At 40.7% G+C, this 15,451-nt stretch overlaps 1 protein-coding gene across 1 annotated transcript in view; it reads left to right on the top strand.

Annotated features, from left to right (window-relative positions):
- Positions 1-15,451, top strand: part of COL4A1 (collagen type IV alpha 1 chain) — a 117,482-nt gene that overhangs the window by 35,038 nt on the left and 66,993 nt on the right. Inside the window, exon 2 of the mRNA XM_030962989.1 lies at positions 13,907-13,957. Within this exon, the coding sequence (XP_030818849.1) occupies positions 13,907-13,957 (51 nt within the window). The remainder of the gene's footprint in view (positions 1-13,906; positions 13,958-15,451) is intronic.

Here is a 15,451-nt window from a genome sequence, read left to right as displayed (position 1 = left end):
AAGGTTGTGTATAGGCAGGATTAATACCCTTTCGGTTAACCACACACTTTTATTAAGTAGAGGTAGTGATTTTAATGACTTGAGTTTTTAACTTCTCAAGCAGTGTAAATATGAGATTTAAAAAAAAAAGTGTTATTTAGATGCTTGGTTTAAAGTGTGGTCTGTTCTAGGGAGTGATTTGGGAATACATCTGGCGCGTTAAGGATGTTGCCATAAGAATGACATGTTCTGAACTTTGAGTTTTAGTGTGACTTCTGCAGATGTGCTGGCATTGAAAGGCAGTCTCGTGATGTGACTTTGGGTGGTTTTGCTTACATTTATCACTTTTATTCCTGTTTTTTTGAGGACACTTGTTACTTAAATTTGTCAATATTTGCATATTTTATAGTGAAATTATTAAGCTGAACATTTTTTTCATCCATGAATCTACGTGGAATGTTCTGAAACAGCTATACACTTACCATTTGCAATGAGCATTAATTCTAGCAAAATGCGGGTCTGGTAGGACTGTGTGAGATTTCACATTTCTTTTGTGCGTGACTTGAGGACTTACATTATCTGAGCATAATTTTCTTGAGTTTATGCTGGTATGTTAGGGCTGAGAGCACACTGCAGATCACAAGGATGTATGCTTAAGGAGGGAGGATAATTATAAATTTTAAGTTTCTTTCTGGATGTACTCTGCATGACATATTTTCTAGAGTATTCACAGGCTGGGAAGGGTTTTGGAAAGCTCCTTTTCAACATCTCTCTGAGTCCCGTGAGATTTGCTAATTATGGTATAAAGCCATGTTGTTAGTGCCACAATGTATGATCATTGTAATTAGCAAGCCTGGCTAAGCTTGCAGTCACATTACAAGTAACTGCTACAATGAATTCAGCCATTATCCATAATGATACAAAGCTGGTCAACCTATTTTTAAAAAATATCTTACAAACCCAGATGAAATGGGGTTATTAAACATGCAGGTCATACAGGTATAGAAAATGGAAAGTAATGATCATATTTTTTTCAAGAATAATTTAGATAAGCATAACTTTAGAGATACTGTCAACCTTCTTCCACAAATACCAATAAAAATGAAAGTACCTTTGTTGATTACTCTATTGGAGAAGGGAGTCTGATCAATAGTATTTTAGTATGAAGGTAAACTCTGGGGACCTCCATATTTTTCTGTCACAATAGTATGCAATAGCTCATAAATTTATCAATTTACCAATTTATCTCATAAAATGATACATGTCTTTGATAATTAAAGTACTTGTGACAGCAGTACTTGTGACCTTAAACCCCCTACATGAGAATGTTCCTAGACAGTTTTGCCCATGGTCCCGTTTGCATTGTCTTGCCCCTCCACCATGGCAGCATTTGTTTGATTGACCTCATTGTGAAGGTAATTCAATAAACTAAACTGTACCATTAAAAAAATGTGAGTAAAAACATTGCTGTAGTCCTCACATAGTTTAATTCCAGGGTGGGTTTGATGTGTTGAAGTGGCAGGACAAGAGTAGGGCTTGGATTGCAGAAGGAAGAGCAAACATGTGGCAGGTCCCAGGAGGAAAGGTCTCTGTGGAGGAAGGGCCTTTTTTGCATCCTTCGTCTTGCCGTTTGGGTGTCTTATACCTCTCATTGGCAGGACCTTTTTTTTTGGAAGAACTCTGAAATGGATACTTAGCCTGCTTCTCTAATAGCCCGTGTTTATTAACTTCAGAAAATTTTGATTAATTTTTTGATGAAGTATGAGATCTTTAGTATTGACCTTTCACTGGATGAATGACCTTAAGCTTATTGTTTCTAATTCTAAATAACAAGCATGGATTTTAAAGCCTATTTGTGTCTGCTTAATCAGTGGAAGATATCTTATTGCTGAAACATTATCTGTCTGCTTCTTACAGTTTTTAAATAAGCTGCTCACAAAATATTTACAGCTGAATCTCAATGTTCATCAATGTTTGCACTTCTGCTGACCTTTACCGGCAGGAATACAGGTTAGGAAAATGTTTAATTTTACTCAACTATAACTTTTCCATCACTCAGGAAGTTGCTGTAGAAAATAATGGATTTTCAGCCTCTCTTCTAAATCATGTTATTTCCGTTTCTGCAATGAGCGCTATTTACTTTTCTTCTTGTACCTAATTAGTACTGCATTTTTGTAAACTGTCAGATACCAAGCGCTTCCCTGGATGCTCATGAAGTATGCTTTTATTTACAAAATGCAGTCTGCAGCTGAAGTGGTACAATAAAAATTATGTTGTATGCTTTACAAGAGGAAAAAAATCAATTTTTGTCAGCTTCCTGTCTAGTCAACAAAGAAACATAAAAGAAAGAGAGGACTGACAAGTTTGTTTCCTTTTGCGTCTGGCAAATGTTGCACGCTAAAATAACATTTCCTGTGGCTATTTTGCTCTCATTCTCCAACATTTCAATTTTTATTAAAACTGGATTTTCAAATGTCAATTTGGAAAAATATGGGTTGGAGAAAATTTTGTCTGTTTTTCATTTGGGCCAGACAAATAAATTTGAGAACATGTCAATAGCACTGGTTTTAACTTGCAACAATGTTTTAAAAATGGCATCCAGTTGACCCGCCACATAAGTAAAAGTGAGTTCCATGGCTGAAAAATAAATTAAAAGAAAAAAAGTTGTTTGACAATCAGTCTATGTTATTACTCAGTTACTTTTTTAATACTAATTCCTCTTTAATTGATATGTTTATTTGCAGTGCAATGTGTATTTAGAATGTCACAATCCAGTTGCAAGTGAAAATGGTTTTTGGATTAAGGAGCTAATTTGCATAGGAAGACATGGCACTATAGTTTCTACTAGAATAAATATTCTGCTATGTTTATGTAAGGGTGGAATTCAGAGCAAGTTACAGATTCAGGCTACAGGACTTCAGGGCAATATAATCCACACTGATGATTTGCACTACCTTTCTCTGAACTCCTTTATGCCGTAAGGCTCTTAACTAAGAAATGAATACAACACAAGGTGTGTAGCTACTGGAAATGTACATTTAATGGAACAAAGTGTGAGTTTGAACCATCTAATTTGCACCTAAATCCTCTTTCCATGTAATTTTGATGTTCATTGGATGGACAAGGAAGACAGCAACATCCTGAAAGAAATCCAATTCATCCACTCCCTGTAAGCCCAATGCACACAAATTCTGTGAGCTCTTGCAAGTCATTCAGGTCATTTTTAGCTTTTATTCCAATGTTGTGATACTGCTGCCCATCAGAGAGCAAAAGATGTGGGCTCCTCTCCATAACTCCTAATTCTCAGAGAAGTTTTGCCATCCATAGGGGTGAGGCTGTGGCAAGCTCATCTTCACTGTTTTTGTTGAAGTCAGGTAGAAGGGAGTCAAACTGTTGTAAGCCATGGGTGTCCAAGTGTGTTTGTTAAAGACAGAGGCTATTGTTCATTGAGGGAAGTATTTTCCTGCTGCTGGCATTGTCTGAAGGATCTAGAGCCAGCACCTTGCTCCAGATGTGAGGTGGTGCCTCGGAGGCATTATTGAGTCTTGCACAGCAGACATGTGAACTGAAATAGTGATTTGGGGGTTACTTCTCAATTATCGATCCAGTTACTGAACACCATGTGTTTTGGGAGTTGAGGTTTGTTTTGGGGTCTTTTTTTCCTCCTGTTTCCTTCTCTCTAAACTCGTTCTTAAAAGACACCACCACTTGGAAAAGCCCAAGTCTTTCTGCTTAGCTGGTGCTTCTCAGAAAGGAATAAAGTGTCCTTTGGGATAATTTCTTTGTAACAGCAAAGGAAAGTAAAAACCCACATTTTTGACTTCTGGCCAATCATCTTTGTGCTTCTTCACAGGAGCTGAGTCCTCACTGCTCTGTTGAGCAAGGGCTTTTGTTAAACCATGAGCTTTGCATTTAAGAGGGATATCTCTTGAAAGTTGTGACTCTTCAACAGTCAGACAGACCCATATGCATCTGGAGTCTTTACATATGCAGTAATGTCCTTTGAAATGTAGCTTGAACTGAGTGGATTATTTCTGGGGCATGCAGAGTCTTTAGGAGAAAAGATGTTGGTGTGTCCTGAAGAGACATAATCAATGGCAGCCTGGACTGGAGCAAAAGACAAAATTCAGTGTCCTGTTAAGGAGCAAAGAAAGCAATACTTCCCCTCATGGCTTTTTAGGAGTCCAAACTGATAAATGACTAGTGATTTGTTGCTAAAATTATCAGTGTAACAGAACTAAAGTTGTACGATGGAGCTTAAGAGAAGGTGCCCAGATAGATTGATGATGATGGCAATTTGTTAAAATATTTGAGAGAAAACACATGGTGTAGACTTCTGGTACTGCTTCCAGTCCAAAAATTATGGTAGTATTATAATGCAAATAATCCAAACCCATATTTCATTTTAGGAAATACTCTTCCATTTTAGACCTTCCGTGTGGTGCTGTAGTTTCTAGAGCCAACTGTCTGCAAGAAGTGGCTGAAATCTTTCACTAGGGCAATTAAATACAGCTTTTTTTACTTTTTTTTTTTTTTTTTTTTTACTGTAACAGTGACATTGCCACAGGATGAACCTGCTTGGAAAAACTTTGAGATCTGTGGGGAAGAAAAGTGGGTTAAGTAGGTTTATCAAATGAATTTTTGTGTATTTTGGCTGGCTGCTAAGTAGACTAAACATGCTACATGCTTTTTAAATCCTGTGTTTGACAAGGATGTTGAACTGCTGTGGTTACTACTGCTGTTTCCAGAATACCATAAGGCTCTTAAAATGTACAAATTAGTTGCTCATTAACAATCTTGTGATTCATTGTTGAGTCTGTTGGCCAGAGTGAAGCCATTGTTACCCTACCTGTCTCCTCTTCCCAGTATTACTGAGGAGATGAGCGAGCTGGTGTTGTGACGTGCAAACAATGTATTTAAAATTGTTTACATTGATTGTTACTATTTAATTGTCAGAAGTTTTGAAAAAGTTGAGGCTCCTTTCAGAAGAAAAGATAACTTCACATGTTTTACTCAAGAAATCACTTGGACAGCTCTGATAAATTTATGCAATAGAAGTTGCATATGTTCTAGTAAAATTGCTAATCTTTAAATGCCCTGTCAGAGACTCTTGGAAAGGTTTTAGTGGCGAGTTGTATATACCTGCAGTATGCCATGGAGGTCAGTGGAGTCTTCCATTAAGGTTTTCCTTGCAGAAGCTGCAATATTTGACAGGTATGGGCAAATCTTCTGGTAAGGTGAGACGGGGCTGTGTGTTGCAGATGTTGGTGCTGTGCTGGTACAGTCACAGCTTCAGGGACTGATTGCAGCACGGAGGAGCTGCTGCCCGAGCCTGTGCAGAGCCTGGCTGCAGGTCAGCCATACCCACATAAAGCCACAATGTTTCCTGAGCAATGCAAGTTCAGGCTTGGGAGAGCTGAAGGGTAAGGAACTGCTGATGGGGAGCAAAGGGCTAAGAAAGGAGCAAGGGGACCCTGGTCATGCACTGTATGTGACATGAAGGCAGGAGGCCTCCTGGGCCAGACTTTTGCGTGGTGATGGTGTTACCTGGAAGTGCACACAGCCTCCTCCACTGGTGATGGATCACACTGCAGGAGGGTGGTAAAAGGAAATTAGGAGCTGCACAAACAGTGCTCAGGGGAAAGCCCTGCTCAGGTGGTGTGAGTTCAGGACACAGCAGTCTGTGCCTGTGCTGGACTGTGTGTCACTTGTTTTTCTTTGCACTCAAACACAGAAGTCCAGTTTATCTTCTGTGCTTTTCTCACATCCTTTGGTGTGCATCCCAACTAAGAGGATATTGCTTCTCCGTTTATTTAGTCTAGGCAAGAATGGTGGGGGCTGAAGGCCTCTGCTTCCCAGCACTGTGTTTTTTAAAAGCTGTTACTTCTAAATGTATTTTTTTTATGTTCATGTGTATCAGCTACGGGAAGGGAAAGCGCCGCTCATGGATGTGCTGTACACATCTGCAAAATGGCTTCATGGGCTTCCTGTGTATCTCTGGCTTCCTGAGGCATCTCCTTTGCTTTTGGGTTTATGAAAATGCCTTGCTGGACAGGGGCTGCAGCGCAGGAGGGCTGCACCTCCCCTGCAGACTTGCTCTTTCAGGGCACTCCCCAATGTAATGGGGGCTTGCTGGAGCCAGACAGGTTTAAAGGGAAGACTTACTGATTGGGTGAACAGTGTGGCAGAGGTGGTCTCTCCATCAGGACCAAACCCACAGCAGCCACAGGGATGGCCACAAGGTCCTGTGCCCTTTGTGACCCATGGTGGCGCAGCTCTGGTGGTGGTTGCCACCATGGCCTCCATGTCTTACCTCATTCCCAGTGCTGCTTAGAGAGGGTTGCTCCCTGTGGGAGGAGGGAGGGAGGGAATCCACCTTGGCAGTTCCCTCTCATCCTTCCTCCAGCTGGGTTGGGAAAGTGCTGGGAGGTAGAAGGTGCCTGAGAGGGGCTGCAATGCCTGCTGAGCTGATGGCCGCCACCACCACCTCTCCCTCAGCCTCTGCCTAGTTTTGATGGCATTGTGTTTTGCCTTCCTGCTGGAACTGTTTTGGGGCAGGCTTTCACACTCAGACTTATTATGGGTACCCCCTGTGCTTGTGAAAATGGGGTCATGCACTGTAAAGCAAAGGCACAGGGGCCAGAGAAACTCTGAGACATTTCTAGAAAGCAGTGAAGCCCTGCAGGAGTGGATTTATTGAGAAGACAGCAAGAAGACTGCCTCCTGTCCTTGCACCGCCAGCCACCACACCACTGTAATGACACCGCTTCCATTTTGCCAGGTTATGGCTGGATCCAGCCTTGTACCTCTGGCAGGTGCTGTAAGTGGCTATGTGGATCCATCCCATAAGGCAGCAAGAGAAACAAACTTGTGTGATTTGTTTCAGAGTCCCCAACCTTTCTGCCTCATGAAAAAGAAAGAAGTTTGATGCTTCGTTAGCCCTCACTTGTATACGCAGGGATTGCTAATGCCAGTTTCACCAAATGTTTCAGGACAGGGGTTTGGATCTATTCCCTGCAGGACTTTATTTGCACTTTGCTTTGTGAACTCCAGGGTAGTTGTATATGAGGTGGACGGTGAACTCTGCAACAGCCATGGAGGGGGGTTCTGCAACAGGATTTCCTGTCCTCTCTGCAGGTTTTTTCAGGTTAGCAAGATGAGGAATGGGAGTTTCTTACCTGTATCAACTGGCTTCAGTTTGCCTGTTCACAAAGTAGAAGAGCTGAGTGACGATTGTTAGCAGTGATTACCATAATTGAATTTAGGAAGGGTCATGCTCTTTGAAATGTATTCCTGAGAGCGCCTGTCACTGGGTGTTAGGAAGCCCTGGAACATGCTCTAATCCTCAGCTGTCACTGAAGAAACACCAGTGGCTGCAACACCAGAAGATCTTACTGGCACCTGGAATTTTTTTCACTTATTTGAAAATAAAACTAACAGTGGAGTTCTTGTATAGGAAAAGCATGCAAAACCTACTGGATGGATTGGTAAATACAGTCTTCTCTGTTGGAGGCTGAGCAGTATCTGACAGTCTATGGAAATAGGCCTGTTAGTAGATAATGCTCATGGGAGGCTTTTTTAGTTTGTATTCACAAAGCAGTTATTTGCTTTGAGCTGTGCAGTATGGAGTTCCATAATGTGATATTCTGAAATTTCCCTAAGTAAGCAGATACCTTGATTGTTTCCAGAGCTTCCTGTAAAAGAATGTAGCTGGAGGAAACAGTTGTTCTAAATGTCGTTTCTGTCCAAATATGGAACAACAGGAATAACTATATTTCCTGTGAACTAACGGGAAGCCCCCTAGATTTGCATCACTTTGTGCAAACGATGTTCACATCACCAACAGGAAGGTCATATTCACAAAGCAGCCTTTAGGGTAGTCCCATGACCCTACCTCCAGGATAGACCCCTGGGGAATTTGGAAAAGAATGTGAAAAATGAGGTCCCGGCAACAAAACATTTCAGCGCCAGCAATCTGATATTCTTTTGATTAAGAAGACACAACTCTTTTTTAAACATATTTTAAGTGAAGTACTTCCAACTGATGCTAATTTACAAAATAAATATTTTTATGAATAGTTAATTTAAAATCTACTAAATTCTGAAAATTTGCTAATATTCCTTTGAGTGACTAAAGTACACTGGAGATAGATAAGAATCTGTGGTCTGTCTGCAATTTTTGTATGAACATCCTGCATGATTATGGTAATACTAAAAACAACAACAAAACAGCCCTCCCACCAGCCAAACAGAAAAACCATGCCAAAAATATATGAACAGGCCCCTCCTGTCCCAATAGCCATAATGATTTTTTCCAATTGTATTTTATAGTTTTTCTTAAAATTAATCATCTTCCAAAAATTGTACAAGGCTTTTTTCAGACTCACAGAGTATTCTGAGTTGGAAGGCATCCACAAGGATTGTTGAGTCCAGCTCTTAAAGTAAATGGCCCCAGACAGGGATTGAACCCACACTCTTGGTGTAACTAGCACCATGCTCCAGTCAACTGAGCTAAACTTCTAAATAAAACCAGAGCTGAATGGTTGTAATTAGTTCAAATTTCATCATGCACAGCAATACTTCAGAAAGTGAATTGCCATTCTTTTCAGATATTACAAATAGGTCAATTTGTAAACTTCTAAACTTAAAGTTCCCCTCAGACTAACAGGACTACTTAAGTCATGCGCTGACATGCAAGTAGTCATGAAGTGCCACAGTTTTCCACTGTGTGGGTTTGTTTTCATCTGGTCCAAAGCAATCCCCAGAAGATACATTAGAAGAATGGCTCTGCATTCACAGAGAGAAATGAGTGGGAACCACTTCTGCTTCCTCCTGTTACACTCATGTACATCAGCCTGCAAGCAAAGAAGGTCTTCAGGAGAATGAGTATTGTAATCCTGAAGTTTAATGAGCATTTGGAAATTATGGGTTGCCTGTATTTCCCTTGCTTAAACACAGGCATCTGGTGCTTTCTGAAATATTAACATAGACCAGGCAGGATAACCAGGAACCTAGGGAACTGCTGCTCCCACCTGGCCTGGCAATTGAAAGCAGGTGATATCCCACAGGACCTCTTGAATGGCACTGTTCTGCTGCCCTCTCTGAAGACTGGATCTGCAGAAAATTGAAATGACACAACCAAGAACTTTAAATAGCTACTGCATGGCAGAAGCTTCCAGTCACTGCTGACGAGAGCTGAACTTAATTTGGTGACCTAGAGGGTTAAAGCTTCAAAACCAATAAGTCTTCCCTTGGTTTGGGGAATTCCCTGAACTGGAGTCTACCCATGATTTGCTGGGAAAAAAAATTTAAAAAAGGACATGAAGATAAGCTGCCAACGTTGGTTTGTGAAGGGTCTTTTTTGTTTGTTTTGTTTTTTAATAATGAGAAAAAATAAATCTGTAGAGGAGGAAAGACTGGAGTTTGCTGACATTAAAAAAATTGTCTTTTTGTCTGCTATTTTTCTGTCTGTAGACATCTGAAATTGATGGATTTACAAAAGACTTGAGAACTGTGCTCAACTTCTGGTCTTTGCTTTAAGTCATCAAAATGAAGGAATAGCAGATGTTCCTTTTCCTAAACCATTTTAAGAGTTGGAGTTCAAATAATCAGTTCAGAAAAACTGGCTTTGTATCAACTCCTTTAAGGGTGTATAACTAAATTTTGCTATTTGCTAAGACAGCGCAAATTTTTTTGTTGTCTTCTTTGTTCTAGCTAAGTGTAAATCAGGAGTTTTAGCTACATGAGTTTTTTCAAAGTTGTTAATGGACTGTAAAATCAGTTAACAAAATACTAATTTTAACTAATTACTAATTTTAGCTAATACTAATTTCACTAATTTTAGTGGTTTCCTCTAGTGGTACTTTGTACACCAAATAGCAGTTCTGCTAATTCAGTAGTTATATCTAAAGGTTGAAGACAAGAATAGTAATACAGCCAGGGAGCTCTTTTGACATTCTGGAAAGAGAAGAAAATATGAGAGGAATGCAAGATAAGTGTCCTGCAGTTGGCATCAACTCCCTGTTTCTGTATTTGGTGGGATGTGAAGTGTGAAGATATTATTGATCTGGCTCTCATGTCAGCTGCATGAGTTGCATGTATGTGCACTTAGGAAGAAGTGTCTGCTACAGAGGGATAAATCTCCCCTGGGCTTCCAAGAGACTGGGTTTACACAGAGGTAGAAAGGGGTTGATTTTGTGGAGAGAGGAGATTCAGACTTAAAGTTGTCACTGTCAAACAGCCATCCTATTGGCTTAGCCTTTCTTGTGTTTCAGCTTGAAACTGCTATGGGAATTCAGCTCAAACTGGGGTATAAACTAAAGCAATATAGAGTGGGAAATCTTGATTGTTTCATCAGAAAACATCATTAGTTGAAGCATCCCATCTAAAAGAAATTGTCATTTTATAGTGAATTAATCACGAGATGAAGTAGTTATGATTATTTTTACCTTTTTGAAGAGCTTTGGCTATGAAATAGGTAATTTGTGAATAGTCAGAGAATTTTGATATCTGTTGTAGCCTCACCTATCCACAGGATTTTCTGTGATTTGAAAGACAGTGTATTTTGTGCAGGACAAGTGACTATGTCCCCTGGAATGTGATTTTTAATGTGAACAGAGTTGAGTAACCAGGGAGAGTTTAATTAATTAATTTTTTACCTTACAGTTGTGCTTTGCAGGCTACAAGGTGAACTCTATTGATACCTAGGCAATTAGCCTAAGCTGGTGGCTGCTCAGCAACTGCAATTAAGTAAGCAGAGCCTGAGGTGATGTTGTGGGAAAGAGAACTACATTTTGTCTTGAGAAATGCGCTTCTGTAAGAGAGTGTAGCTTCCAAGAACTGACTCTGCCTTTGTATTTTTTTGGTGATGTCTGTAGCCTCCAGAAATGGTGCATTTCCAAATATGGCAGTCATCTCCCTCCTAGGCTGCTCATCTGGCTGTTTGCATCGTTCCTGTGCAAGTTCCAAGCAGTAGTCCTCAAATGCCAGGAAAGTAGCTGGACGTGGAAAAACAGGGCAGAACGCAACAAGTCTGTAGCTGTGATCTGACAGATGTCTTACAGCCTGCCTTGCAGAGCAGAGTTTGTTCGTCTGCTGCAGGGAATTTTAGCAGCTTTCTCAGCTCTGTCACTGACAGGGCTTAAGGCTTGTAAGGCTCAGTATGTGGGTCATGGAAGCTAGAGGTCCAGATTGGGATGCCCGTTCATTAGCAGGACTTTTTTTGAACTATATGTTAATGTGATAGAAAATAGATAGGTGTCCTTTAGGCAAACAGTCAGGCTGCATGTAGCACCTCTGTGTGTGTCGTGTTGAAGGGCTGTAATCTTTTTATAGTTTAATACTGATTTACTAGGATGATTCACTAAGCTTATCAGTTGCAGACAGTCTGGGAGAATGAAATGGAATGGAAATGCTTGTCAAGAAATGAAACAATTTGCATCACTAAAATAAGCTTCTGCTTCTGGGCAGACTTATATTTTGTGGGCGGAGTAAGATAAAATTAATGTCCTGTAATGTTGCATGAGAGGCTGGCCTGTGGTGCGAGGAAGCTATGCCTGTTTGAAAATTGTGAGTGTACCATGCAAAATAGGGGAGGTACCTGGTGCAGTGCACCTGGCCAAAGTCTTTGGATTAGCCTGTAACTGGCTCCTAGACAAGGGATAAAGAGACTGCCTTTTCATCTATCACTCCCCCCACAGATTATGCTTCCTGCCCAGCACTGTTCCTTCTCTGTTTTGGCACTTGGAGGACAGCAGTGATTGTTCCAAGCTCCCTGCAGTTTCTGGGGAAGGCGTTGTCTCTTTGAGGATGTCTGGGAGATAGGACAAAGTTATTTCTTTCTATTTGTCTCAATATCTCTAGTCATATATAGTGGGAAATCATTAAGTGAATTATTCATGTCATGAGACTGATTTAAAACCAAAGTTTAGAAATGAACAACAATTTGCATAGTTTAAGTTTAATTGCCTTGTGATATTCCTGTACGTGCTATAATCATCCTTCTCTCTTCCAGCATCTTGTTACTTAAGCGCCCCTTTGACCTCCTTAAAGTGACCTTTGATCCACAAACTTCTTCCAGTCTGGCCCTCCCATTTTACCAGAGAAGCAGAAGGAAAAACCTCATACTTCTTCCTAGTATAGGCAGAGTGTTACCACATTGCTCAGATTCTAAATGCATTTTAGTAGTTGAGGATAATGCTATTCAGCAGTGGCTGTCATTGCTGGCCAACCTCCCCCCCACCCACAGAGGTTGCAGTCAGCGACAGCAGGAGATGATGTTGCTGTAAAATAAAGGCAGTGTTTTGTAGAGCAGGTGCCTGTTCTGGCATGGCAGGCTGCAGCCCTTGCCCCCAACAGGACCTTGTGCAGTTGTGCTCCCTGGTGCTCAGGACCTTCTTACCTTCCTCACCTTTGGTTATTCTCATCTGAGGCATTATAAACAGGAAAAATTTAATATAATGGACTCATTTTTGTGGGGACAAAAAGAGGCTCGAAAGCACAAGCCCATTCTTCTGGCTATGCTAAATTTGAGAAGAAAACCATACTTAAATAACAACATAGTTTTTTTCTAAAACAGTGCATGTTAAATAATAGGCTGAAGGAAATATGCAGGGATTAACTTGAAAACAGATGTTTATAATGATTCAGTGACTTATGTTAAGTACATTCCCAGGCGCAATTAGAACAGACTTCTCCTGAATTTAGGGGATGTGTTGATAAAACTGATAACATTCTACATGATCCTGGAGGAGGAAGTATGAGCTGCAAGCATGCGTCCTCCAGCTGAGATCTCATCGGGTCTGAAAAACTAAGAGAGGTCACACCAGGTCACTTCTTGTAATGGGAGACCCAATGTTTTTCCAGGCACAACCATGTCCTGCAAGGACTAAAGCTGATTATTCAGTGGGTGGCACATTTCCCTTCTGATCCTTGCTGAGGTTGCACTGCAGCATGTCTTGGTGCTGTCTTCAGATCCAGTTCTCTTTCTGCATTATATGATAAAAAAATCATTCTAATCATGTTAATTCTCACCTTTGTGTGAATTTATAATATTACGTGGCACAATAGTGTAAGATAAAAATGTGTAACTATTTTTGCTTTATGTCAGTATGGAGAAAATTCTACTTCAGGAAACAAATTCAGTGGATGTACATATACAAAAAAAAGTGTCAACAAAAGCAATAAATTTTTTAGGAGATAGCACTGTAGTTTCATTGGACAGCCTTTTTTTTTTTTTTAGGTATTAAAGCCCCATTTCTCTTTGATGCTTTACTTTAAAATAAAATGTATTTACCAAGTAAAAATGTTACTGTATTATTTAGCTTTCTGGGGTAATATTTCTTGGTCTCATTGGGGGCTTTCCAAATTCAAAACGGATTAGGTGCATTTTCTTTTCATTTCCCAGCAGTACTGAGATCCCAGTAGACTGTGGAGCCTGCAGGTGTAGAGGGACAGGTGCCCAGCATCTGTTCTGAAATCTGTCTCAGGGGAGGTGCTGTCCCTGACTGCTTCTGAATGATGGCCTGAAGGGGCTGCTGAAGGATCTCCTGTGCGTTGGTGGAATATTCACTGATACAGATGTTCGGCTTCTTTTCCTCATAGTCTGTTTCTGAGGGGCATGACAACAGTAAAAGCAATTGACTGCTGAGTTGCTTACCAGTTGTTTCATGACTGTGAGGAGGAAAAGTAGAGATTGGCCTGATGCACTTTGGAGCATCTTTGGTAACACAAAGTGACTGTAAGATTTTACCTGTGCACCAGTTAATCTGACTTCTCTCATATTACTGTATGGGCTTAAGCAAACTTTCCCTGCACTGACCAGCCTTGGGGTGGTCAGTGGGATGCTGCTGACATCCCTGGCTCATTGCAGTGTGTACTGCCTGTCACCCAGTTCAGACATTTAATTCTCAATTTCTTTTATTTTCAGGGATGTTCCGGTTGTGGAAAATGTGATTGCAGTGGAGTAAAAGGGCAAAAGGTAAGTCAACTCTGTCCATTTCATTTTCTTGCCTATTTCAACCACAGGGTATAAAATCTGCTGGGAGCCAGGTGAGCCACTGGGTTCAGTGAAGGCTTGCACTGCCAGGGAGCATTGCCAAGCCAGGCCAGTGCCATCAGCAGTGTTTCTGAGCAGCAGCCACCTCTGTGGCTGTGGCTACAGAGGGCAGGAGGGCCAAGGCTGGGGGCGGGTGAATGCTCTCCCTCTGGAGTGAAGCCCCCAGCCGAACGTGGCCATGCCCTCTGTCCTTCCCCATTGAGTGGGATGCTAATCCATCACTCCCGCCTTTCCCTCACCTCATCTCCAGCCTCCTCAGTGGGTAGCAGGCTTGACATCCTGACCACCTCTGGAAGTGAGGCAAGCAGTTCAGTTCAGGAATGCCCCTCTCAGCATGCCATCCAGATTGCTCTCCAGGATGGCTGTGATGCATCATAATCAATGTTCCCTGACCAGGGTTAGCCCTGGGAGGCAAAGACTTGCAGTAGGAAGAGGGAAGTTAATGATCAACTTAGATACAGAAAAGTGTTGCAGGTCAAGAAAAAAAAAATTAAAACTTTTGACAGAACCTTGCAAATGAGTTTTAAAGTTCCCATTCAGTTTCTAAACTTCTTGTATATGAAACAAAAAAGGCACTTTAAAGTCTTCTTTTAAAGCAGTTACAGTGAAAAAAAATTACAGTGCACTTAAGCACTCCGTGAATTCCCCCTGTAAAGTACCTGCTTTTGTAAATATTATAGGCATTCAACCACTCTCCTTATCTCTTCCAATTTTGCTTGTAGAGATTTTAATCTATGATGTGTTCTCTTGTGCATGCAAATGTGCTGTACATCTACCATTCTAAATTAATGTAAACCAGTTTTCTCATCCTGTGGTTGCTTTGGGTATGTGTTTCAAGGTAAGTTGTTTAGGTCACCCAAAGGAATACTTAGAAGAGATGGGGGGGTTGTTTGCTTTTTGTTTTGGGGATTGTTTTGTTCTTTGAAATAAATAGACAGCTGGTGTTCTGTGTTGTCTGAAAGGCAATAGCTGCATATTTAGAGATGATGGATTTAAGAATGTCTGTTGGTGGCTTTTCTTTGGTGTTTTCCACAACTAGGAATGTAAATTACTTAATTGGAGGCCCAAGCAAGATAATTTTCTTTGTAACAGAGCATAGATGAATTTGTGATACAGATAAAAAGTGTCAAGGTCTGGAACATCATTCAGATGGAATCTCCTTTTTTTAATGACCCATTAATGTCTGTTTAATAAAAGTCAACTATATATTGAAAACAAATGCAGCAAAGATTTGGGAAAGGTTCAAAACTGAATTTATTTATTGATAGCTTGATCTTATTGTTCAGTAACAAGTACAAATGAGTGACGGTAGAATGAAGGAGACATGGTATAACCCTTTCGTTGAAAGACATCAGTTTTCACTTCATAGAGTATGCCAGCATCTTGTAACAAGATAATTTAAAAAAAATGATAGCT

Source organism: Camarhynchus parvulus, chromosome 1, assembly GCF_901933205.1.
Source record: "Camarhynchus parvulus chromosome 1, STF_HiC, whole genome shotgun sequence".
Lineage (NCBI taxonomy): Eukaryota > Metazoa > Chordata > Aves > Passeriformes > Thraupidae > Camarhynchus > Camarhynchus parvulus.
This window is presented reverse-complemented; position numbering and strand designations above follow the sequence as displayed.